We start from the raw sequence: 23,310 nt of genomic DNA, 5'->3' as shown, positions 1-23,310 counted from the left end.
GAGGCTCCTCCTTCCGAGGCAATTCAGAGCAGCACTTGACATTCAATTAGGACTGCGGGTTCCCATAAAACAGCCTATTAAGCTTGCCCATAAATCCCCACTGGCTGTGCACCAAGCCGCGCGGCCTGCCTTGTCCCTGGCACAAGGAGGAGGAGGAGGAGGAGGAGGAGGTGGGAGCAGCAGCGCCGGCAGCAACACTTTGGCACAAATGCAGCCATCACCTCTCCTTGTCACCTGTTTCTTGCTCCAGGAAGGGGAACTGCTGCTGCTGCTGCCACCATCGCCACTCTGCTTTCTGCCTGCATCTGAGAAAACCCCCGGGATCCTTAGTGCCTTTTCCAGGTTGGGCTTGGAAAGACCCGCTGCCTGGAACCCTTGAGAGCCGCTGCCAGTCAGTGTAGACAGTACTGAGCTAAATGGAGTACTGTCCATTGCAGTACTGTCCAGTCAGTGTAGACAGTACTGAGTTAAATCGCACCAGTAGGTGCGATTCAGTATAAGACAGCTGCCTATGCTGCTACGTACTTCCTCACCTCCTCTGCCATGATCAGGTTATTCTGCTTCCCTGCGGGGCTGATAGGAGGGTGAGAGCAACGTTCAAGGGGAAAGTGCTCATTCTTTTTTAAAAACCACACACAGAGAAAGATCAAAGAGGGGAACGAAAGGGACACTTTGCTCCCACATTATAAAGGAGCCTGATTTGACAGTTGCTTCAGGTGAACCAAAAGTCAGCCGGGTCTTGCTTCCCTCCAGCAGGAGGTCATAGAGAGGCCAAGCCAGTGGGTTAAAATGGGGTGGGTAGGTGGAGAGACCCCGGATCAACCCCCTAACCAGCCACAAAGGTCACTGGGTGACCCGAGGCTGGTTGCTTTCTCTGGCTGCGTCCACACCATACATTTCATGCAGCTTAAGGGACGCGGGTGGCGCTGTGGGTTAAACCACAGAGCCTAGGACTCGCCAATCAGAAGGTTGGCGGTTCAAATCCCCGCGACAGGGTGAGCTCCCGTTGCTCGGTCCCTGCTCCTGTCAACCTAGCAGTTCGAAAGCACATCAAAGTGCAAGTAGATAAATAGGTACCGCTCTGGCGGGAAGGTAAACGGCGTTTCCGTGCGCTGCTCTGGTTCACCAGAAGGGGCTTATTCATGCTGGCCACATGACCCGGAAGCTGTACGCCGGCTCCCTTGGCCAATAAAGCGAGATGAGTGCCGCAACCCCAGAGTCAGCCATGACTGGACTAAATGGTTAGGGGTCGCTTTACCTTTAAGGGCGCTGAGATTTGTAGCTCTGTGGTGCCAAACTGCACTTCCTGGGATTCTGGAGGGGTGTGTGCATTCTATGGCTCCAAATGCCAGGTGTGGGCGTAGCTGATATCTTGAAGCCAAAGCATCTACACTGGTCAAAGGGCATCTTCACTGACTAGCCCTCACAGGGGCATGGTGAAAGGGTGGTCATGAGGGAGACTGGCACTCAGGATGTCCTGCTCACAAATATCACCAGGGCCTGCTCATCCTCTGTGCCTGGGGTCAGGGCACCCACAATGTCCACCCCCTGTGGCCTCTTGGGTGCTTCTGAATGCAGAGCTTTGGTAGAAGGCGAAACAGAGAGCCTTTCCCAACTGGGACTGGTGAAGCAGCCCCTCCACACCCTTTGCCCTGGAGGGAAGAGGAGCACTAAGGAGGCTCACCTAAGAAAAGGCCCCGGTCAGCTGCCTCCCTCCCCCCCGCCCAGTGTCACTGAGAAAAATCTCTCTCTGATGGATGTTTGCATTATTTTATTTCACAGGAGGAGGGGACAAGGAGGGTGGGGCGGGTCACATCCTGAACAGGGAGAAGGGGCTGTGCCTGAAGTACCCGTAACAGCAGAAATCTGTGCTTTATTCACAGGACAGAAATGTCGTAACAGGACGGTGCGTGAGGGTGGGGAGAGACACAGGGCTCACGCAAAAGCCCCCCAAAGGGAAGGAGCAGAGGGGCCCAGTCCTTTGGCATGAGGCTGACACCCCCTGAGCAGGTGTGGGACCCCTTTCACTTTTTCAGCAGGCGGAAGGGTAGGCACCCCCACCATGGCTCCCCCAGATCTCACATTCTGGCTCCTTTGCCTGAGGGCTGCTCTGAAGGGTCTTAAACCAGAAACCCTGGATATCTCAGGTGCCAAGTAGTGCCTAGGCAGTGATATTGATTTATAGACTATATTTATGTATATATATAATATATATATGCATGTATTATCATTATTAAAAAATAAAATCCATCCTTGGGCATCACACACCCTCATTGCACCAAACAAAGGGACCTTCTGGAGCTCCCCCAGCCCAGCTGCCCATGTGCAAAAAATGCAACCAGGGGAGGAGGCACTGGCAGTGTGTGGCCACAAACCAGTGAAGTCAGGGTGGTGGTGGTGACAGGCACCCCTTGGCACTTCAGGATGTTTGCTCCTGCCAACCATTTGCCATGGGCCAAGAGGAAGGCCAAGGCAGCCCAGTGGAGGGGGTGGAGGGAGAAGGGCCCTAGCTCAGGGGTTGGAGCACCTGCCTTGCCATCAGAAGGTTCTTGGTTCGATGCCCGATGGCGCCTCTCCAGAAAGGGCTAGGAGGGACTCCTGCCTGCAAACCCTGGAGAGCCGTTGCTGCCAGTCAGTGTAGACAATGCTGAGCTAGATGGACACTGACTCAGCAGAAGGCAGCTTCCTACGTTCATTCAGAATAATCAGGACTGGGGTCTTTATTCCTAAGGGGAAGGACCGTAGTTCAGTGACAGAGCAACCTGCGCTGCATGCGGAAGGTCCCAGGTTCAATCCTCTCCTGTAGCATCTCAGGAAGAGTTAGGAATGTCCCCTTCCTGAATCCCTGTCGAGCCACTACTGCCAGTCGGTGCAGACAATACTGAGCTAGATGGAGCAATGGTCTGACTCAGTCTAAGGCAGCTTCCTATGTTTGCATGAAACTCCCCTCTCCCCCCAAAAAATCACAGCTGCTCCCTGTCCAAGTGCTTATTCCCATCGGAAGTCCTGGCCCACCGTCTCATAGAACTTGACGTTGTAGGGGTGGTAGAAGTCCTGCAGCTGCTCAATGACCTCGGGGTCGATCTGGACATGAGTCCTGCCCTTGGACTTGCCCAGGCAGCGCGGCAACGTGCCTCCGGGGGTGGCCTTCTTCAAGCAGGGGAAGCCCTTGGTCTTGTTGAAGTAGAAGTGCTTCTCGCTGATGAGCCTCTGGATGCCCAGGAAGTCCTGGATCTTGCCCATCTCCCCCGCCGGGTCGGTGATGAGCCGCTCGCCGCTGACAAAGTGCATCTGGGAGAGCGGGAAGTACTGGAGCCAGCTCTCCAGGTGGAGGGCGTAGAGGCCGATGCGGATGGCGCTCCAAGAAGTGTCCACCAGGCCCAGGCTGCGGTTGCGGAAGGAGAGGCCCTCAAAGGTGGGGATGTCAGGCTTCTTGGAGAGCGTCTGGGTGTAGTCGGAGATGGCCCGCGTCACCGGGTTGCGCACCACCACAATCAGCTTGGTCTCCCGAGACATGTTGAAGATCCGCCGGGGGGCTTCCCGTGTGACAAAGTAGCTGGGCGTCTTCTCCATGGTGATCTGGGTCTCCAGGGTGCGGGGCATCAGGCGCCTGCAAGAGAGGAAGGCAGCGCAGGCAGAGGTCAGTTGCAAAGCAAATAAAATGAGAGGACTTCTTTGCACACGGCTTCCTCCCATAGGCGGGGGGTGGGTGGGTGAAGTAGATGGCCCTTGGGGACTGTCAGGGGCTGGAGTGAGGAGGAATGGTGGGGCTGCACCCCTTCTCCTGAACCTTCCTGAGAACAGTATAGATTTAGAACAGTGGTTTGCAGAAGGGCATAGTTCAGAGGCTGCAGAGGGGAGAAGCTGGGAAATATTGGAAGAGGAACAGCAGGAAGAAGAAGAAGCACCAGGAGAGAGACAGCTGACAGACTCAGTGTCTCTAGGAAGCATTCCTGACCTCTCCCCTCCCAGGACCAGGTGTGCATTGAGAGTAGTAGAACAGAAACCTCAGAGGCAGAAAGCTGAGATAGGGATGACGTAGGATAAGAGAGACAGAGTGGGTTGGGCTTTACTCAGAGCAATGCCATTATTTAATAGAGACTTCATTTCTTTCTCTCTCTCTCTGAATACTGAATAAATTACGTTCTAAGAACTCCTCTCGTTTATCTGCTTTTTGGCTGCCACCGAGGGAGGGATCGGATTCCCTGAAACCTGACAGGGACCCTTCCAACTCTACTTTTCTATTTTTCTATAATATGATGGCTGCTAGCCAAGAGGACTATGGCTTCCCTCCAGTGTTGGAGGCCACAATGCTTCTGAATGCCAGTTGCTGCAAACCACAGGAGAGGAGACTGCTCTTGTGCTCTGGTCCTGCTTGCTGGTTTCCCATTGGGGCATCTGGTTGGCCATGTGAGAAGAGAATGATGGATTAGATGGGCCATTGGTCTCTGCCAGCAACCCTTGAACCAGCAATCATCTTTGCATGGTCAGGAGGTGACTGGTAGCCCTTCTTTGCCACAAAATGTCCAGAAACACCCATTTGGACCTGATGAGGACATCTCCCAGCCCCCCCCTTGTTTAACTTTTAACTTTTTAAATTAAAAAAATTGTTTTTATTTTATTTTATAAGCATATAATTATAACAAAACTACCATTCACATTTACAGATTCCTCCAAATCTCTAGACTTCCCACCTGCCCTCCATGGGTCCTTATATTAAACCTGTTCTATAACATCATTGTCTCAATAGTACTTGCTGTGGACATCTTTTTAAAAAGCCACAACAAGTGTGACTCCCTGGGGATGGAAGGGATTCTCTTGCCCCGTATTCAAATTACCCAAGGCAGTGACTATTTCATCATCATATCCAGAAAATATCTATAATATCTATCACTTAAAGAAATTTTAAAAAATATTATTTGTATTTCTCTTTTTAAATACCAATAAAATTTATTCAAGAAAAGAAAAGAAACATTCTTTTACTTGCATATGGGAATGTTGTTTTTAATTAAGGACTAGATGAAGTGTATTCTAATAGTGGAAGTCCTGGATTAGTGGGAAAGGGTCAGCCACCATAGGCTGGTGGAGTGGAGCCTTTATTTTTGCAGTGCAGCCAGGCCTTCATTTGGGGGCCTGTCCAGACATGCATTTATGTTTTTATTGGCGGCTACAATGATTTTCATGTGTCAAACAGCAGCAGAGCAGGCTGCACTAAGATAGCATTCTTTCTCGATAAGTATCTAACATAGAAGAGGACAGTCAGCATTGCCATGTTTGTCAAATCGAGAGGACTTAAGGCATCATAAACATTAACTGATGATAATTCCCCAGATACTTGGATACTAATGGTTTCCCTATTTTCCTCTTGAACTGTCAGTCTTATAAGAATGGAAAAATGAAACAATGCCCTTCTGCAAAGGCGCCCTCCCCTTACTAGTCCTCGCATGCTGTGCCTGTAGTGAATTTTCATGACGACTTCTGAAAAATAAATTTGTAAACTCCTGCAGAAATGTGGAGAACTTGAATTAAGATTGGACAAATGAGAAACAAAGGAGCCAAAATCAAGTGCATTTCAGCCTATGGGGCTTCTCTTCACTCCAGGGAGACTTTCACAGCCTGCAAGATGGATGGTTGCTGGGAAGACACACCTTTCCCTTTCTCCAGCTGAAACCATTGCTTATTATCTCCTCTTCCGCCTGCAACTCCCCTCCCTTCTTGCCACCTTGGCACTCCTCTGCTGCTCAGGGGCTGCAAACGCCACCATTCCATTCTGCAGATTTTGAGAGCTCTTGGCTCTGCTCCTCTAATTTATTAATGCAGTTTATTCTGCACTTTTTGTAATTGATTAGGACCTGCAATTTTTGTTTTTTAAATACATGGACCCAATTCCTCACGGAATAGAGCTTTATTAAGCCCAGAGGTGACCCGTTAATGAAACAGCCGTTTTATGAATCTCCCACCAACGCTGAGCTGCTTATAAAGCTGTCTGGCGCTGATGGATGACCCAAACCTGTTTTTGTGATCTAAACCCAGCAGTGGGAGCAGGGGCTCCCTGACACTGAATTAGCATCTTGCTGACAGCCTTTAAACAATAGGACTCATAATCTGGATTTATGAGGCTCAGAGCAAAGCAAAGGGCCAATTAAACCTGCATGCCACTCAGGTACTTGACTCGGGTGGTGGCAGCAGTAAGATGTGCCTCCTGATCTCCAGCATGCTCTGTGGGCACAGCTGGCAGGGAATGCCACACCCTCTCTAGAAACCTCCTGGAGCAGGGAAGACTAACACCAGCTCTATGCCACTTCATTTCCAGGCTCAACTCAAGAGACTCATGTTAGTCTTTAAAGCCCTAAACAACTTAGGCCCCAAATACCTGAGAGCAGGGGTGCCAACTTGAATAAAATATTGGGGGAGCCGTCACCCCACATAACTGATCACAAGATCTGGCATGCACACCATTTGAATGGCAGTGCCCATTGATTTGTGGGGGGCAATCCCCTCAAATATTTTAAGGGGGGAACCTCAGCCCCTGGGAGTTGGCTACTAAGCCTGTGAAGTCAATTTCCTCCATACAGACCCAGGTGTTAAGTTCAGCAGAGGGGGCCCTCTGGTAGTTCCACTAGCCTTGGAAGCTTGGTGGTGGCTGCCTGGAAGAGGGCATTCTCTGTGGCAGCCCATAAGTTGTGGAATTCCGTCTCTACAGAGTTGCCCCATATACCAGAGAGGCTGCATTTTCCCCTACAGACTCCCCCTGCCCGCCTGGATTCATGCTCCTTGTGTAAGTGGGACTTGAGAGAGAAAAAGCTGGCTCCGCAAGGACAGAAGACTAGATGCCCTCTCTGCTCCCCTTTGTAAATTGAGTGTGATTTGCCCTGTCACCTTAGGCAGGGCTGCAGCAGTGCAAAGCTTCTGTCAAGAGGAGAGTTAATTCTCCCTATGGCCTGTGACAGGATGGATCAGGCACTGGAGAACCCTTTGCCTGCGCAAGACTCCCCCCATGGGGGTGGGCCTTTGACTCACATTCAGAAATGTTCTCTCTCCCAGAGGCAGGCTGATTTGAAAAGTGCATCTGAGTGGCTTCTGCGCACATGCTCTCTGCCCCACCCAAGGCACTGCCAGAATTCCTGCCCTCCCCCTATTCATTCTCCCAAGCCGTTGCTTGTTCCATTTGCAACACAGAAGAGTAAATATATTTGTTTGTGTCATTGTCGTCCCCATTGTGTGCGGAAGACTGAGCAGGCAGGGACCCAAGTCTCTCCTTGCAGAGCGTGCCAGCTGACTTCAGGATAATCCTGGGTCTTAGTCACTTGTCAGCAGGAAAATGAAGTGTTTAGCTTGGCAAGGTTCCCAAACGGCAAACAGCAAAAACTCCACTCTCTCCCATCCTTCAGCGCCAGAGTCGCCATGAGCCAAACTCAGAAAGCAGGAGTTCTCACAGGAGAGATAAACAGATCCCTTGATGGCCTCAGGGCCAATTCCCCATGATTTAGCTGGCAAGGATGTGCCTGGCTAGTTAAGGCAGGTGGCACAACTTGCCATGCCCATGAGGTCCCCGGGAAGATGATGACTGCTTTGGCCCTGGCTGGCCTGCAAAGAAGGACCCCACCCACTTTCATTTAAAGGCCAGCGCACATAATTCACACTTTCTGAAGCAATATGCGAGCCAAAACACAAAACCATCCTTTGAAAGTAAAACCTCTCTGAATTTTGCATGCCGTTCCCCAGTGGAATAACATGTACAAAAATGCACTTATTTAGTGAAAATGGCATACAACGGTGCCTCGTAAGGGGAAACTGCTTTGCAAAAATGTGCATATCGGGAGAATTTTGCACTAAAGTGGCTGGTGAATTTTCATGAGAATCCGTGGAATTATAGAATGGTAGACTTGGAGGGGACCCAAGCAACCATCTAGTTCAGCCCCTTGCAATGCAAGACTCATAGCTAACACACTCACAAACTGATGTGGAAATATGCAGAACTGAATTTAAGATTTAGAAGAAATAAGGAAGAGAGAAACTGAAACTGACAGACAAACACAGCCCTAGTTTCATCACATTTGTTAAGAATGCCCATAAATGTTTCTTTTTAATTTTTTTTTCTTTTCGCAGAATTGCAGCACAGCCAACCAGCATGGCTATGCCAATGAGGCTTGGTCCCAGAATGGCAGAATGCTGCCTGCCTCTCACTGGAGACAGCACACAGGGCTAGTCAGCCAAGCAAATGTGGAGAAATAAAAAGCCAAAGCAGGGGAGGGGGGAGAGAAGGGACATTATACCTTAACCCCAACCTGTGAGTAGACATAAGTCATTGACTCCTTCCTTCTTTTCCAAGTCCCATAAGCTCATAAGTGTATTTCTTTCCTGCAGGAAATACATGTGCAGGTTTGCCGCAAGAAATGGTGCTCTGGTTAGTGCAAAACAACAAAAAAATCTCTGAGAAACAAAAATTATAAGTTGGTTTTTTTTCTTTTTTGCAAAATCAAAGCATTACAGGAATTACAGACCACAGCAATGAATGGCACGCCTAACACCACACACTGGCTTGCAGAAGAGCTTTTCTTTTGAGTAGGAAAGGGAAGTTACGCCCCAAGCCGCAGAAAAAGGCAAATATCAGGCAAAAGCTTTGCACACTGCTAGCAGTGGGGCAGAAGGTGGGACATGCCCTGGCAATTCAGCAGACATTAAAAGCGCCCAGAAAACCTTCCCACTTTGTGGGCAGTGGAGATGCAGCACATCCTCTGCCCTTCAGGCAAACTCAGATGCTCCAATAATTATTCTTTAATTAAAAGCTCATTTAGAAGAAATGTTACGTGCCCAGGGAGAGAGTACTGGCTGGCGTGATCACTCAGGAGCAAGTCAGGTGGTGCATAAGACTTCAAGAGTTCAAGTTCTGCAGATGTTGTTAATATCAGCTGCTGTTTAGAGCACTGTCTGTTAGGCAAACAGGTAGGGGGACAGCCAGATCCGAAAGAGAGCGGGATGGAAGAGGAGGGCAGGCTAGTCACCAGAGGGCTAGCAAGGAGCAGCAGCTGTTTGCTGCACAGAAGCAGCTCCAGAGAAGAGATATCAGGCTACAGCAAGGCTTGGGGGAGAGAACCTTCCTCTCAAGCCCTTGCATACACTCAGTCTGAGACCACAACCAGTTCAAGGAGCCAACATGCAGAGAAATGAACCAGCCATCAGGAGACAGCTTTGAATGTCTGTCCATGAAGAGCAGCACATAGAAGAGGGCTGGCTGGCTTGCCAGAAGGTCAAGCCACCCAGGGGTGGGGAGATGGCTCACCTCCTTGCTGCTCAGCATCCCAGACCAGGCCATTGGCATTCCCTCTGCCCTTCTCTCAAGGTGTTAGCATCCATGCCAAGGCTGCATTCCTGGGCGTCTTGGCAAAGGAACTCGAGCCCATCCTATAATACACAGGAGGACAAGACCTGCCATGCCCAGAGCAGGTTGGGCACTCCATATTGCAAGAGCCAAATCAGTCCAGCACACTCTGCTTTCTTTTTACAGTTCTGGCATGTGTTGGAAATTGAAGGAATATCATGAACCTTGAAAAGTCTCATTTAGCAGTTCTGCCTGGGCACCTTATGTTGTTTTGTGGGTTGGTAGAGATGGATTGGAGCACGAAGCAGGCCCCCAGAGGACACATAAGCAGAGCCTCACCCCCCCCCCCATTTGCTGGCCATGCACATGTTGAAGTCTTCTTCTTCTTTACTCAAATATATATTTATTGATTTGTATATTTATTCATGGCTTCCTACAATTCAAGTCTAGATTATCAGCAAATAAACCTGCCCACACAATGCATTCATTCAGTGTGAAGGAAGGCAGAATTCATGACAACCTAACTTGAAATAATTTGCAGTGAGTGTTTAACGCAAGGCTGTCCATGTAAAATCATACTGCTGGAAGGGAACCCAAAGGTCATTGAGACTGACCCCTTGCCAGTGCAGGAAGCCCACTGTAACAGAATCCCTTTCAGGCAAAGGGCTGCAACTCAGTGAGCCCCAGATTCAATCCCTGATGGCATCTCCAAATTGGGCAGGGAAAGACACCCTGCTTGAAACCTGCAGTGTTGCTGCCAGTCAGTGCAGACACTGCTGGGGTACATAGGCCAGTGGTCTGACTCAGTATAATGTAGCTTCCAAATAGAAGTTTTTAAGCAGAGGCTGGTGACAACCTAATGAAGGGCAGCCTACACCCTTCTGAGGCAGCTGCAGTTTAGTTCTCCTGTCAGACTGTTTATACTGCCTTCACATTCTAAATATGGTCTAAATATTTTTTTATTATCATTTGTACCCCCTGGTTCAGACCCTACAGACATTTGAAGATGGCTAGTGCCTTGATGCCTTGTGAGAAGGCAGTATGCAAGTACTTTTATGAATACAATTAAAACATCAATAACAATATTGCCTGTTCTCCAGGCAATATGCAGTTCCTTCAACCTTTCCTGTCACCCTCTTCTGAACACGTTTATCTGTATCCTTCTTAAACTGCAATACCCAGACCTGGAAATAATGTTCCACATGAGATCTGACCCCAAGCAGAACAGAGTGGCACCATTACTTTTTTGAGACCTGGGCATTATGCTTCTGTTGATACAGCCTAGAATGGCATGAGCCTTGTTTGCTGCACTGTCACGCTGCTGACTTACACTCAGCTTGTATTCTATTAAACCCCTTAGATCCTTTTCACATTGACTGCTGGTAAACCATCCTGAATCTTACTGTTTTACATGTACCGCTGTTGAAATTGGTTATGATTGTTTTGACCTCAGTTCTCCATCCTATCCAGAGCATATTGGGTTCTGTTTCTGTGTTATGCACGATTTGCTACTCCACCCAGTTTGGTATCTTCTGCAAACCTGATAAGTATCCCCTCCACTCTTTTGCCCATTTAATCTCTAAAGATCTCAAACACGGGGCCTAGGACAGAATCCTGTGACACCCTGCTTCTCCCCAGGTTGATGAGATGCCACTGAGGGCCATTCTTTGGTCCATCAACCAGCTACAGTAGTATCACCCACCCCAAATTTACCAGCCTGCTAACAAGAACATCAGAGGGAACATATCAAAAGGCTTTGCTGAACTAAATATAGTCTATATCCGAAGCATTCCCCTGATCTACCAGGCATTGGTGCAACTTAGCAAAGGATCTTCATGCACTCACCCAATCCAGTCAAGCAATGACCTGACACTGAAGGTAGTACGTCATTCTTCTCAAGGCAGGGAGGCGTCCCAGCACAGCTCCTGCTCCCTAATCCTGCCCTTAGTCCTGCACATTGATACACTTATGTGAACAGCTGCCACCTCCAAGGGACAGCTGGACTGAATCTGAGGTAGGACACTTGGCCAGGCCAGGGACTGCATAAACCATCTGTCCCCATCACCCTTGACTTCAGGCAATTCTGGCTGTATGGAAGATGGGGGGATGAAGTCCAAAGCATCTGGAGGCTGCCATGTTGGCAAAGGCTAGCTCAAAAAATGGTGTAACTCAGTGTGTTACTGGCAGCTAGTCGGGCATGATGGGGTTGTGCTAGCAGGCACGACACCTCTGCTGAGCAGTAGTGCCCTGAAGGCAAGAATGGATGTACACTAGGGATGTGCAGGGAAAGAGCACACCTTGAGATCACACAGGTACAAAGGGCTCTAAGTCCCACTGCAAAGGCCAGCACATCTTGGCTTGACAGTACTTCCTGCCCCATATTCAGGCAAGTGAAATCACAAAGGATCCTCCCCACCCCCCACCCCAGCTTTTTCCGAGGCGTCATTCCTCTGAGGATAACAAGATCTATGTGTTCCTGGAAGTGCTTCAGATCCAGCTGAAGGCAGAGACTCGGGGAGAAGGTCCACAAACAGCTCTTCTTGGCTTCAGGCTCCCCAGTTAAAAAGACCCACATTATGCACATGTTCTAGCACAATTTGTAAAGCTGATTTGGAATGCAAGTTTTATGATACACATTTCCCACTTGGGCTGGGAATTAGGTTTCCCGGGCAACTCTGGGGCCGGGGAGGAGGAGAGGCTTCTCCTTTTGGCGGGTGGGTGTGGAATGCAGGATGCCAGCCTCGGCCTACTTGCTTGGTAGCAAAGGAGCTGAGAAAGCATTTGTTCCTTGCTGAAGCTCTAGGGGTTGGAGGTGGGGTGTGCACAAGAGCACCTGGAAGATTTAAATGCCACCGCGATCTGTGGCACAGGAGGAGCTTTTTCCACACAAAAACAGAAGATGGAAGTGGCAATGATCCCAAGTCAGAGTGGCAGCACTGTGGAGGTACTGCTGGATTCAAAGGAGGCCCGGTGCCAGATGCCTGATGCGGTCCTGAAGTTGTTATGTGGACCTGTGCAAGCACTTCACAACCTAATCTACCCCGCAGGGCTGTTGTGAGCATTTTTATTTTTTAAGCCCAAAACCCAACACAAAGAGAACAGAAAGAACTTTGGGGCAATGCAATGCAAGACTAACTAAAATGGAAATCAGGCTCCCTCTGCTGGTACATCGCCAGCCAGCTGGGAGTTGATAGGTGGGTACTTTAAAGGGCATAAGACCACAATGCCACATGCAGAAATGGATGCAGGCAGATTTGTGCCTTGGAGCAAATTAAGATGGTGGGTTGAGTGGGGTCTGGGCAATGTGCCCTGGGTGCAAAGTTTAACAAGCAGTTATGTTTTTAAAAGGGGAAGGAGGTCTAGGGATGGTGTATAATGACCCCGGGGCTGCCCACCCTTACAAAGCCCCCTGCCAGTCACTCTATTTGCGAAGCTTCCAGCTCAACTCTCCATCAGGGTATTTGGCTGCTGTCAGCAGGCTTGGGTATATTTCACGTGGGAAGGCCCTCCTTTGGGTGAGGGCTGTTGTCAAATGGCCAAAATGAGGCAGGAGTTGCTGCAGTGAGGAGGTGGACTGGCAAGGGAAGAGGGCCAGGGGAGCTCACCCCACCTGCCCCATGCCTATGCTCCCCCACTTCCCTCGGCGGCTTCTAATTTGGAGAACCCAGAATGCCAGCCAGGCTCGCCCCTAGAGAGGCGAGCAGCTCCGCAGCTAACCACTGCACAATTCAGAAGCTTAAGCCTTCTATCCCCTGGACTTGGCTGGTTGGGGGGAGGGAGACTTGGGTTTTCCTCCTACGAGTCCGCTTTGCTGGCAGACAAGGCGGAGAGGTTTAGGAAAGGCGTCGCTCGGCCTGCGTAGCACTGGAAGATGGGGGAGTTCGGGGGCTCAATCTCCCGGTACCTCTCCGCGCACCCAGAGAGGTGTCTCCAGAGGAGGATAGACTGGGGTGGGGGTGTGGTAGCTGCAAGGAACTGGGGAAGATTTGAAGCCCAGCACCCATGAGCCCAAAAGACACATGGAAGAGGAAAGTCCCCCAGTGCCCTGGGACAGGCACTTTGCACATGCTCTAAGAGGTCGTTGCTGCACATATGTCATGGCTTGGGCAAGGAGATTCGAGCTATATAGACCTAGCCTTGAGAGGGGTTGCCAGCCAGGCTCAGCCAGTGCCCGGGACTCCCGCGCGTGTATAGAGTGCAAGTCCTCTCTGCCACCCTCCCCTTGCGCCGCCGCTCACCTGTACCACTCCAGGCCACGCTCGTAGTGCCTGTCGAAGAAGTGGGGCTCGGTGCCGAGGGCGCGCACGGCCGGGTGGCCGCGGATGAACTCCAGCACCGCGCGGGTGCCGCCTTTCTTGACGCCCACAATGAGTGCGTGCGGGAGCCGCTTGGTGCCCACGCTCCGGGAGGCAGGCGGCGGCGAAGGCGGCGAGGAGGAGCCGTTGCCGGCCGTGGCGGTGGAGCTGGCTGCAGCCGGGCAGGCGCGCCACTTCTGCAGAAGTTTCTTGCGGGCGGCGGCAGCAGCAGGCAGGCAGCGGGCGGCCGTCCGGGGAGAGGCTGCTCTAGCTGCTGCCGCCGCTGCCGCCTCCCCGCTGGCCAGCGGCTCCGGCTCTGGCGCGCAGCAGAAGAGGAGGAGGCTGTAGCAGAGGTAGGTGCCGGCCAGCGAGAGGAGCGCGCCCAGCACCAGCGCCCGGCAGCGCCGCCGCCGCCGCCGGCTAAGCGCCATGGCTCCATCGCCAGCAGCCGGGCGCGGCGGGCCACGGCTCCCCTCGCCGGCGCCGTCGTCGGAAGCGCATCGGGCCGGGCGGAGAGGCGGGCGGAGAGGCAGGCAGGCGAGCTCGGCGGCCCGCCACTGGCGGCCCCGCTCCTGCTGCGGCCCCGCTTTAAGGGGCGCCTGACGTCAGCCGAGCCGGAGCCGCCCCCGCGGCAGCCCTGACGCTCCCGCCGCCTCGCCGGGCTAAGCCCCCGACGCGCCCGTAGCCGGTGCGGAGATCGCAGCCCCGGCTGGACTCCCAGTTCCCCCCAGCCTTGCACTGGGACATGTCACGCGAGTCAAATAAGGGAGAAATTGGGGATGCCCTTTTCTAAGTGGGAGTCGGAGGACGCTCTTCGTTTTCCTTATGATTGATGATCTTTTCTGAAATTGATATACTGTACAAGGGATCCCAAGACGGCCAAAGCGCAAGCGAGAACACAATTTAAACATCCAAAAACAATCCCCATACAGCCCGGGAAAGTTTTCCCTTTAAAAATGAACCAGGTGCCTCTGACCACGTGCAGAGTGCCTTCTCAGCGCCCTGGGGCAGTCCCAGTGGGCTTGGGCACGCTTACCCGGACAAACAGTTGGCTCCTTTGCGCAAGGAGACTCCGTGGCTGCCGATGCAGCCTCCGGCTCCGCTCTCTGCCTTCCTCCTTCTCCTCCTGCTCTAGGGCCACCAACATTACGCACTACTGCGCAGCTTGCCTGAGCCGGCCTGGTCCTTCTCGCGCACCGCACCGCCAGCGCAGTAGTGCGCGCAGCCTCCTATCGGAGGAGTACGCATCCAGCGCTTTGTGAAGCACCCTTAGGATGACACCCATCTTTGCGCTCCGCCTCAGTGACACGCTAATGCCTCAATAGAGCCGGGTTTCTTTAGCACAACGCGCGAAGCTGACCCGCCTAGCCTGTCACCTCGGGCCTTTCCCAGCTCGGGAACCTCCGAGAGTCAGTCTTTTGTGTGCAGGCGGCTGCAAGGATCGAACCGGGGACTCCAGACTGCGAGGGGCTGCTGGGGGCAGGGCAGGGGAGAGCGTGAGCCCCCGAAGCTACTGGTGGCCCGAGGTGCCTCCTCCTCCTCCGGATTCTTCCTTGCAGAATTGTATTGATTTTGAAAAGCGAGGCTTTCTGCTGTCTCTGTGGCGCTCTGGATCGTTTTGCATGCGGCGCAGCGCTCCGAGGGCTGCTTTGGTGGCAGCGGAGAGCAATAGGAGACGTGCCAAATAAGGAATTGAAGACGTACAAAGAGCGCCCAACGGCGGCCCTTGCCCGGGTATTAACGTACACACAAACACACGGCTGAGTGGGTGGGGAGGGGCAAGGAGGGGCAGAAGGTGCGGGCCTTGCCTGCTCCTTGGATGTTCACCTGCGGGAGGACAGCGCCAGGGCCGGGCTGCAAGGCCCCGGGGGAGCAGCCAGCAGCGGCGCCAAGCGATTCTGCAGAGAGCAAATAAGATTAAAGGCAACTGCAGGAGCCTTGATATCTTCTTCAGGTTCTGGCGAGAGGCAGATCAAAGCTGTCAAATGTTTCACAGCAGGAGAAGAGGGCGAGGAGGAGGAGGAGGAGGAGGAAGGAGGCGAGGAAGAGATGTTTCTGCCTGGGCAGGTGGTGCTTCTGCCAGCCTGGCCAAGTTGATTTCATAAGGGGCGGTTCTGCAGACCAGGATGCCGGACTGGATAGGCCCCTTTTGGCCTGATCCAGCAGGGATCTTCTTATGTTCTTTCATTCTTAGATGCTCTCATGGGGTAGGCGTATGAACCTGGAGCAAGTACCAGTCTTAAGGAGCCAGGAGGGCTTGACTGGAGTCTGGGCACACCAAGGCACAGTGCAACAGCCTAGGAATGAGTGCCTCTGAGGATGTACAAAGTGATTTTGTGCTAAACCCAGCCCACCTGAGATGAGGGAGCAGGATTTCCTGATCTGGTGGCTGTGAGGTCAAGAAATCCTGGGTACAGTGGTGTGGCTGTTGGCGCTTCACTCTGCCTGGAAACAACAGATTCTCTGCCCTGCAGCATCAGAATTCAGTGGCCAGGTTGCTTACTTGGGCGAGACAGTTTGAACATATTACACCAATCCTGGCCTGACTGCCCTGTCTGCCAATTAGCTTCCAGGCCCAGTTCAAAGTGCTGGTTTTGACCCATATAAAACATCCTGGACTCTGCATTCATAATCTGAGGCCCTTTTGTAATATTTTGTTTTAAATTTTGCTGCTGCTTCAGTTTCCTGTACACTGCTTAGAGTTATTTCTAACAGAGGTGTCTGCCAGTTTATGTACGTTTGACTTGAGCGTGGCCGCATATATGCATGGTGCTAGGAAATAATTAAATAAATAAAGGCATGAAAAGGGCAAAAACGGCCCCCAAAGAATGGGAAAACTGCAAAAATGATGTGAAAAGAGCAGGAAAATGGCTAGCAATCCCATGAGCCTTTGCACCAACCTTTGAGACCTGAGGAGAGCTGAAGTTTGAAAAAGGAGGTTTGGAGGGAGTGATTTTGGTGGAGTTTGGCTTTTTAGATTGCTTTTGCCACTATACACAATTTCACATATATACGGTATGTGGTGCCTGGGAACATAACCCTCCATGTAAGTGGGGAGGCGCCTCTATATATAGAATACACACACACACTATCTATCTATATAGAAACTAAATAATCAATCACTATCCTATTTTTCTACCCAGTTGTGTTCCCTACAAAAAAACACCCCAACACCCCCCGCATACGGAATAGAACAAAAAAATGTGTTTCAGCAGTTGAACCTCATGCACATGTATTTGTGAGACTTAATATAATGTCCGAAAGTGACTGACAAAGCAGCTCTTGTGGAGACAGGCAGACTTCCCTTCCTAGGTCAGAGACAATGAATTGAATTTGGACTCCCAAGACAAACTGTTTGCGGACTTAAATTGTCATTCCCTGCCAAGGTCAGATTCCCTGGGCCTGGCCGGGGCTGCTTAGGAAACATGACTTTAAGCAGGACTGAACATGCTCTGGAAAGCTAAATGGTGTATCTCTCTGCCCCCCTCCCTCTCCTGCAATGTAATCACTTTGAGCAGAGCCCTGAAATGAAAGGGATAAAGTTGTTTGTGGGTGTAGTGGAGGAGGGGGGAGGGAGGAAAGAGCTTTAATCTTGCTGAGTAGATTACAGAGATTACTCCAGTTTAATCCTCCCATATCTGTCACTGATGCGATAAAGACCCTAACGAAACCAATGGAAGCCTCTCAGTGCATTGGGTGCTCCAAGTGGCTGTTGTGGTGACTGGGCAGGGGGTGGCAGCAGCAAATGCCTCCTGTTGGCTTTTTGGTACATTTAAAGGTAAAGGTAAAGGTAAAGAGACCACCGACCATTAGGTCCAGTCGTGGCCGACTCTGGGGTTGTGGCACTCATCTCGCTTTATTGGCCGAGGGAGCCAGCGTACAGCTTCTGGGTCATGTGGCCAGCGTGACCGAGCCGCTTCTGGCGAACCAGAGCAGTGCACGGAAATGCTGTTTACCTTCCCGCCGGAGTGGTACCTATTTATCTACTTGCACTTTGACGTGCTTTCGAACTGCTAGGTTAGGAGGAGCAGGGATGAAGCAACAGGAGCTCACCCCGTCATGGGGATTTGAACCACCGACCTTCTGATCAGCAAGTCCTAGGCTCTGTGGTTTAACCCACAGCACCACCCGCATCCCTTTTGTTGGTACATTTAGGGCAGAACCAAATGAGGTAGAATCGGGCAGGTTAGCCCTAAGGAGGGATCAGCGCACAGGAGCGGGCAGGGTACCTGCTTTTTGATGCTTTTGATGCAAAAGGGCCACCGTTGACTCCCCCGTGGCAGCATCTCCAGTTAAAGAAGTTAAAGAAGCAGGAGATGCAAGGAAGGTTCTTCTCTGCCTGGGACAACCCTGCAGAGTGACTGCCAGCCAGAGCAGGTGCTGCTGGGGCTAGACAGGAAAACAGAGTGGCTTGGTATAAGGCAGCTTCCTATGCCCTTCAGCTGTAGGTGATGTTGAGTCCCTGCACCTGGCAAAAGAAAGTCTGCTCCTGCCCAAAGAGTGTTCCCCCACCTACCCTGTACAGAGCACCTAAGAAGGTCAATGGCAGCCTGAGAGCAGGGGAAATCTCCTATGAAAGTAAAGAAGCTTTGGGCTGTGCCTTGAGTCCTCTAGATGACATCGCATGGGGTAGTTGCCTTAGGAGAGCGAGAAAAATTCTCAGGGATGACTCACACCCCAGCCATCACCTCTTCAATCTTCTACCCTAGGGCAGGAGATATAGAAGTATAATCAGCCATACCAACAGGCTAAAAAATAGCTTCTATCCGTGGGCTGTTAGGCTGTTGAACAGAAAATAACATAGCAAAATTGACTTGTGAGGTGGTGTGTTGTTCGATAAGAGATTGAGTGTTTGGGTGGGGAGGGAGGCTTGTTTAATTTCATTGTACACAGGTTGTACAATGACATTATCATTATTAAGCTTAAGCTTCAGGGCTTCTAATTCTAGAGGGACCCCAGAAGCAGCTTTAGTCCACCTTTAAAAAATGGGTCTTGTAGATGCAATTTGAGTCTCATGATTTTTTGCTGTATATATTTCAACAATCCCAAAGTTTGAGAGTCAGTAGCATAGATGCTGTAAATGTTGTTGTAAACAACCCTGTTGAAGAAGATAACGGGTTACCCAGACCTTGTGGATGGTTGCAAAGGGGCCCCCAAAACATAGGTCCACCACTGTGTGAGAGAGACCCCAACTTTTCCAGGCAAGGGGGTCTGTCCTCAAAAGCCCCCACCCCCAAATGGTCTTGGGGCATGCAGCACTTATGTGAATGCGGAATGTCCTGCAATTGGGGCAGCCTTCATAGAATAAGTCAGTGATGTAGAAGGGCCACAGTAGCTCAGCGGGTAGAGAATCTGCTTGGCACCCACCAGGTCCCCAGTTCAGTCCCCACTAACGGCATCTCCAGGTAGGGCTGGGGGAGACCCCTGCTGCCGGCTTTGCAGAGCCACTCACTGCTAGTCAGTGTCGACTGGAAATAAGGCAGCTTCTTATGAGTCCTTGATCATCTTCATGGCTGTTGAGTGCTGAGAGAGGGGAAGGCCAATGACAGAGGTGCCCTTGTCTCCCTGTGTTCCCCTGAGCCACCAAGAGGAGGCTGATTTCTGTCTCCAGAGCCCAGGCAACCAGGCAGGCATCCTCATCAGGGCTGGTCCAAGTGTAGCAGAGAAAACAGGCAAACACACAAGTTGCACATATGGTATGACTGGAAAAGAGTTCAAGTTTGCAAATACGCCTAAGCAAAATTATACATGGGTGTGAACATGAGTGGCATGTTTGCTAACATGCCTCTGGGCGATGGAGTATGTTTGCAGGCGAAGGCCATCTTTGTGAGGACACCATCTGGGGTTGCTTGTCCTAAATCTAGAGTGCCATGCTCAGTGCTACACTCCTTAGAAGCATCTAGGCTTAGCACCACCAAGATGATGCTGGCCGGACTCATTTGGAGTGGCACCACTGAGGCTGAAGTGAAACTAACCCCTTGGTAGCCAAGCTATGGGGTGCTCCACCTGGTGATTCTGTCCAGAGAAACTTCTCCAGCCACCCTTCCCCCCCCCCAGCATGGCCTGGCCAGGGAGGTGTATATAAGATAAGCATTTGGTGGCATTCCACAATCAATATGGAAGCAGGAAATTGTTTGAAGTTCCCCTATTGCTAATTTAAATGCAGCATCTAACAGCCTCTTCCTTCCCAGCTGGGAGCAGCAAAAGGATCCCAACACAGAAGGATCCACTAATCACACCTTGATTGCTTTTATGCAGCTCATTAAGAGAACTCCGCAGCTCGTTAGGTGGGGAAGGGGGCTTTGATGAGAAATGGGCACCCAAGCGGATTTTCTTGCATTTTGTTCTTGGATTTCTGTTATCCCCTAAAAATAGCGAGCATTAAGGCAGCTGCCCAAAAGGAGGAGCCTTCCAGTTGGCACAAGGTGGAAGGAAGGAAAAAAACCAAACCAAAATTAGCTGTGCCAGAGACACACTTCTCCTAAGTGTGAATTCCCGGCTGCTGGACAGACCCTGCCTTTGCATGGACAAGACTTCTTCACACAGCACATAGTTAAACAATGGAACTCCCTTCCACAGGAGGCAGGGCTGGCTATCTACCTGGATGGGTTTAAAAGAGGATTAGACAAATTCATGGAAGAGAGGGCTATCAATGGCTACAAGCCACAAGGGCTATGCTCTCTTCCACTGTCAGGGACTGTATGCTTCTGAGTGATGCCAGTAGCTGGGAAACACAAGCAATAGTCCAAAGGGCTAGACAGAGAGATGCATTTGGATCACTCCAGGTCTGAAGTCCTCACCCCCACCCCAATTTAGATCTTTGATTTTGGACAGCAACATCTCATGGCCAAAGTTGAGCAGGGTTCTTCTCTCTCCTCTCTATAGTCTAAATAGCAGCTATGAAGAAGGAATGGTTTAGATTTGGGAGGCACTTGAGGACAGTTAACTCTTCCCACTCTGCCAGGTGATCCTTGCTCCATGGGGCACTTAGCGGTTCTGGGCACAATTCCCATTGGAAAAACAGTACAGAGAGCCCTCCCAGCACTTCATTTGGAACCCCCTTCAATGGCCACTCCTATGTTAAAGTGGCAGGGCCTCATCTAGCTTGCCTCTCAGTGGCTTTGTTAACTGGTACTCACTGGGACTGCCACGGGGGTGGAAGGCCAGGGCTGTAGGCTCAGTGGCAGAGCATCTGCTTTGCATGCAGAAGGTCCCAGGTTCAATCCCTGGCAGCATCTCCAGGTAGGGCTAGGATTGTCCCTGCCGGAAACCCTGGAGAGCCATTGCTGCCAATCCAAGCAACAATGCTGAGCTAGGTAGACCGTTTGGTCTGACTCAGTATATAGCAGCTTCTGCTCCTCTCTCTCCTGCTAAGGCAGGGAGCACAAATAAAACAGAACCAATGTCAGACTGAGCATTCTAGTTTTATTCTCTTTCTCTCTCCCACCCTGACTTCTATAAAGGGTAATAACCAAGGCTGAGGAAGCTGGAAGGCAGTGCCACTCTCTGGACGGGTTGCTAGGAAGACAGCAGGCAGGTGGACGCTGGTTGAAGAAGGACTGAAATTGGTGGGTCACTGACACATTTGCCTTAATAGGTCTGGGTCTGCCTCCATTGGTCTGGGATGTTGTCTGAAGCTGGCACTGAGCACCTGAGTTCTCAACATACCTGGCATGCCAGGGTTGGTTTGGGCCTTCCTTGGACACCCCCCCCAACAAAATTCAAACCACATCTCACGTGTTGTGCTAAGCCAGGTCCCTTGATGGAACAGCTGGGCAAAAGCTGTTAACTGGGTGGATGGCTGTATAGTCTCCTTGCCCAACCTGGACCCTCCAGATGTTTTGGATTCTAAAAAGCCCCAGCCGGCATGGGCACTAGGATGAGCATTGCAGTGTGAAACATCTGGGGGTGCACCTGGCAGGCAAACACTACTGCTTATAGTGTGCATGTGTGTGAGAGAGATATCTATGGGCTCAGCTCTGGGTCTTGGATAGTGGACTTGGATAGAGGCTTGGCCCTGAGGCCTCTCTCTCGCTGGGTCTGTGACTCTTGTAGGCATCTCTGCCCTTAGCTGCGATTCCTTCACTGCAGGAGGTTGGACCAGATGACCCTTATGGTACCTTCTAACTACAATTCTATGAGTCTATAACCCCAGCAGGTCTCCCCTGGCTCCACACTTCATTTGCTGCGGTGCCTCGCTGAAGCAGCTGCCAGAGGCAATTTTCCTCAAAAAAAGCTACTTCAGATGAGCAAGTGCCTTTTGTCAAAATCCTGCCTCTGTTTTTAATAGGCTTGCAAAGAGAACAAAGTGGCTTCAGAACTCGCCAAATCAAAGCAAGAGTCTCCAGGCCACACCCAGATCCTCGTTCTCTCCTGATTAATGATGGCTCAGTGCTGGAAGGGAGGGGAGAGGGGGGAACATAGTGATGGTTTGCAAAATGGGTGGGTGGGTGGAGATGAAGCACAATATTTAATCAAGTCCTGTTTATAGTGGACCAGGAATCAAAGCGACACGTTTCCCTTTCATGAGGAAAACTGATGCTGGCTGTAGCACTGCTGTGATTAAGCTTCCCATATCCATTCCCCCAAAGGAACATCAGAAGCTGCCTTGCACTGGATCAGGCAGACCCTTCATTTCTCTGGCTCAGTATTCCCTTCACAGACTGGCAGCATCCCTCCAGGGTTCGAGGCAGGAGACATTCCCAGCCCTACCTTGAGATGCCATTGGTGACCTTCCGCATCGGGGACCTTCTGCATTTGTTTTTATTTACTTAATGCAGGGCTCTACCACTGAGCTATGAAACATAGGAAGGGACAGAGGATGCTGCCTTGTACTGAATCAGGCAAACTACCTGGCTCATAACTGCCTGCAACTGATTGGTAGCATCTCTCCAGCCATTGAAACTGGGACCTTCTGCATGGAAAGCAGGGGCTGTACCACTGAACTACAGCCCTTCTTAGTGCAGGAAGCTGCCGTATGCTATTGGTTCACATAGCTCAGTATTGTGATTCGAGGACCTGCCACCTGCTTGAGGATAAGAAGAAGACATGGACGCAGTATATTTGGTTAATGGGCTAAAAAAGGCCACAACTTTATTGATTGCCGCATGTGAGCTTAGGCATGGGATAAACAGCAGAGCTTGACGCCACCCCCTCAGGAAGGGGTGAGTCTAACAAGGGTTAACCACCAGTAGGGGGAGCCTGTTGATGCAAATACAACTGTAAGCTCACCCCTGATGTCACCGGGGGTCGTGCTATGGCCCTAGCCACCAGCAGGGCATCGGACAGGATCCATGACCACCGGATTCCTTTAACGGAATACCCATAAAGTGAAGGGGTAGGCGATGGCCACACCCTGCCCTTCCATACACCAACAACATATTCCAATGCCTAACCGCCAATACCTAAAAGTTGTGACAATTTGCTACGAGGTAGGTGAAAAACCAAGTGGCCAGTGCCAATTTGCCAGCTGGATAAAAATTCCTACCAGGCCTCTTGGGCAACCAAGGCGACCAACCACAGGTCCATAGCAAGGTCAAGCATGAAGCGATGAACTAAAGGGAAGGGTGGGTGGGTGATCTGTTGAAACCCGGCAGCGCAATGAGGGGAAGTAGCTGCTGCAGCCACATTTGAGTGGCTAAACCCTGCCCCCGAGCCTCCCCTCGATTGGTAGGCTGCCCGGGGAGCGCGGCG

General features: G+C 51.2%; 1 protein-coding gene across 1 annotated transcript; it reads right to left on the bottom strand.

Annotated features, from left to right (window-relative positions):
• Positions 1–1,754: 1,754 nt before the first annotated feature.
• Positions 1,755–14,063, bottom strand: LOC309518855 (heparan sulfate glucosamine 3-O-sulfotransferase 2-like). The gene is made up of 2 exons (XM_082199408.1): positions 13,561–14,063; positions 1,755–3,610 (listed from the first exon to the last, which is right to left on the bottom strand). The coding sequence occupies exons 1-2, from the start codon at positions 14,046–14,048 to the stop codon at positions 2,989–2,991; spliced, it is 1,110 nt and encodes a 369-aa protein (XP_082055534.1). The 5' UTR covers positions 14,049–14,063; the 3' UTR covers positions 1,755–2,988.
• Between the last annotated feature and the right edge of the window lie 9,247 nt (positions 14,064–23,310).

Source organism: Podarcis vaucheri, assembly GCF_965113315.1.
Source record: "Podarcis vaucheri genome assembly, chromosome: 14".
NCBI classification, from domain to species: Eukaryota; Metazoa; Chordata; class Lepidosauria; order Squamata; family Lacertidae; genus Podarcis; species Podarcis vaucheri.
The sequence above is the reverse complement of the archived record's forward strand: the minus strand, read 5'-3'. Positions and strand labels throughout refer to the sequence as shown.

Bases quoted from the DNA above. Each gene is read 5' to 3' on its own strand.
- LOC309518855 (XM_082199408.1), bottom strand. From the start codon at position 14,048: ATGGCGCTTAGCCGGCGGCGGCGGCGGCGCTGCCGGGCGCTGGTGCTG. The intron at 3,611-13,560 runs GTGAGCGGCGGC...CCTCTCTTGCAG, and splicing joins CGTGGCCTGGAGTGGTACAG to GCGCCTGATGCCCCGCACCC.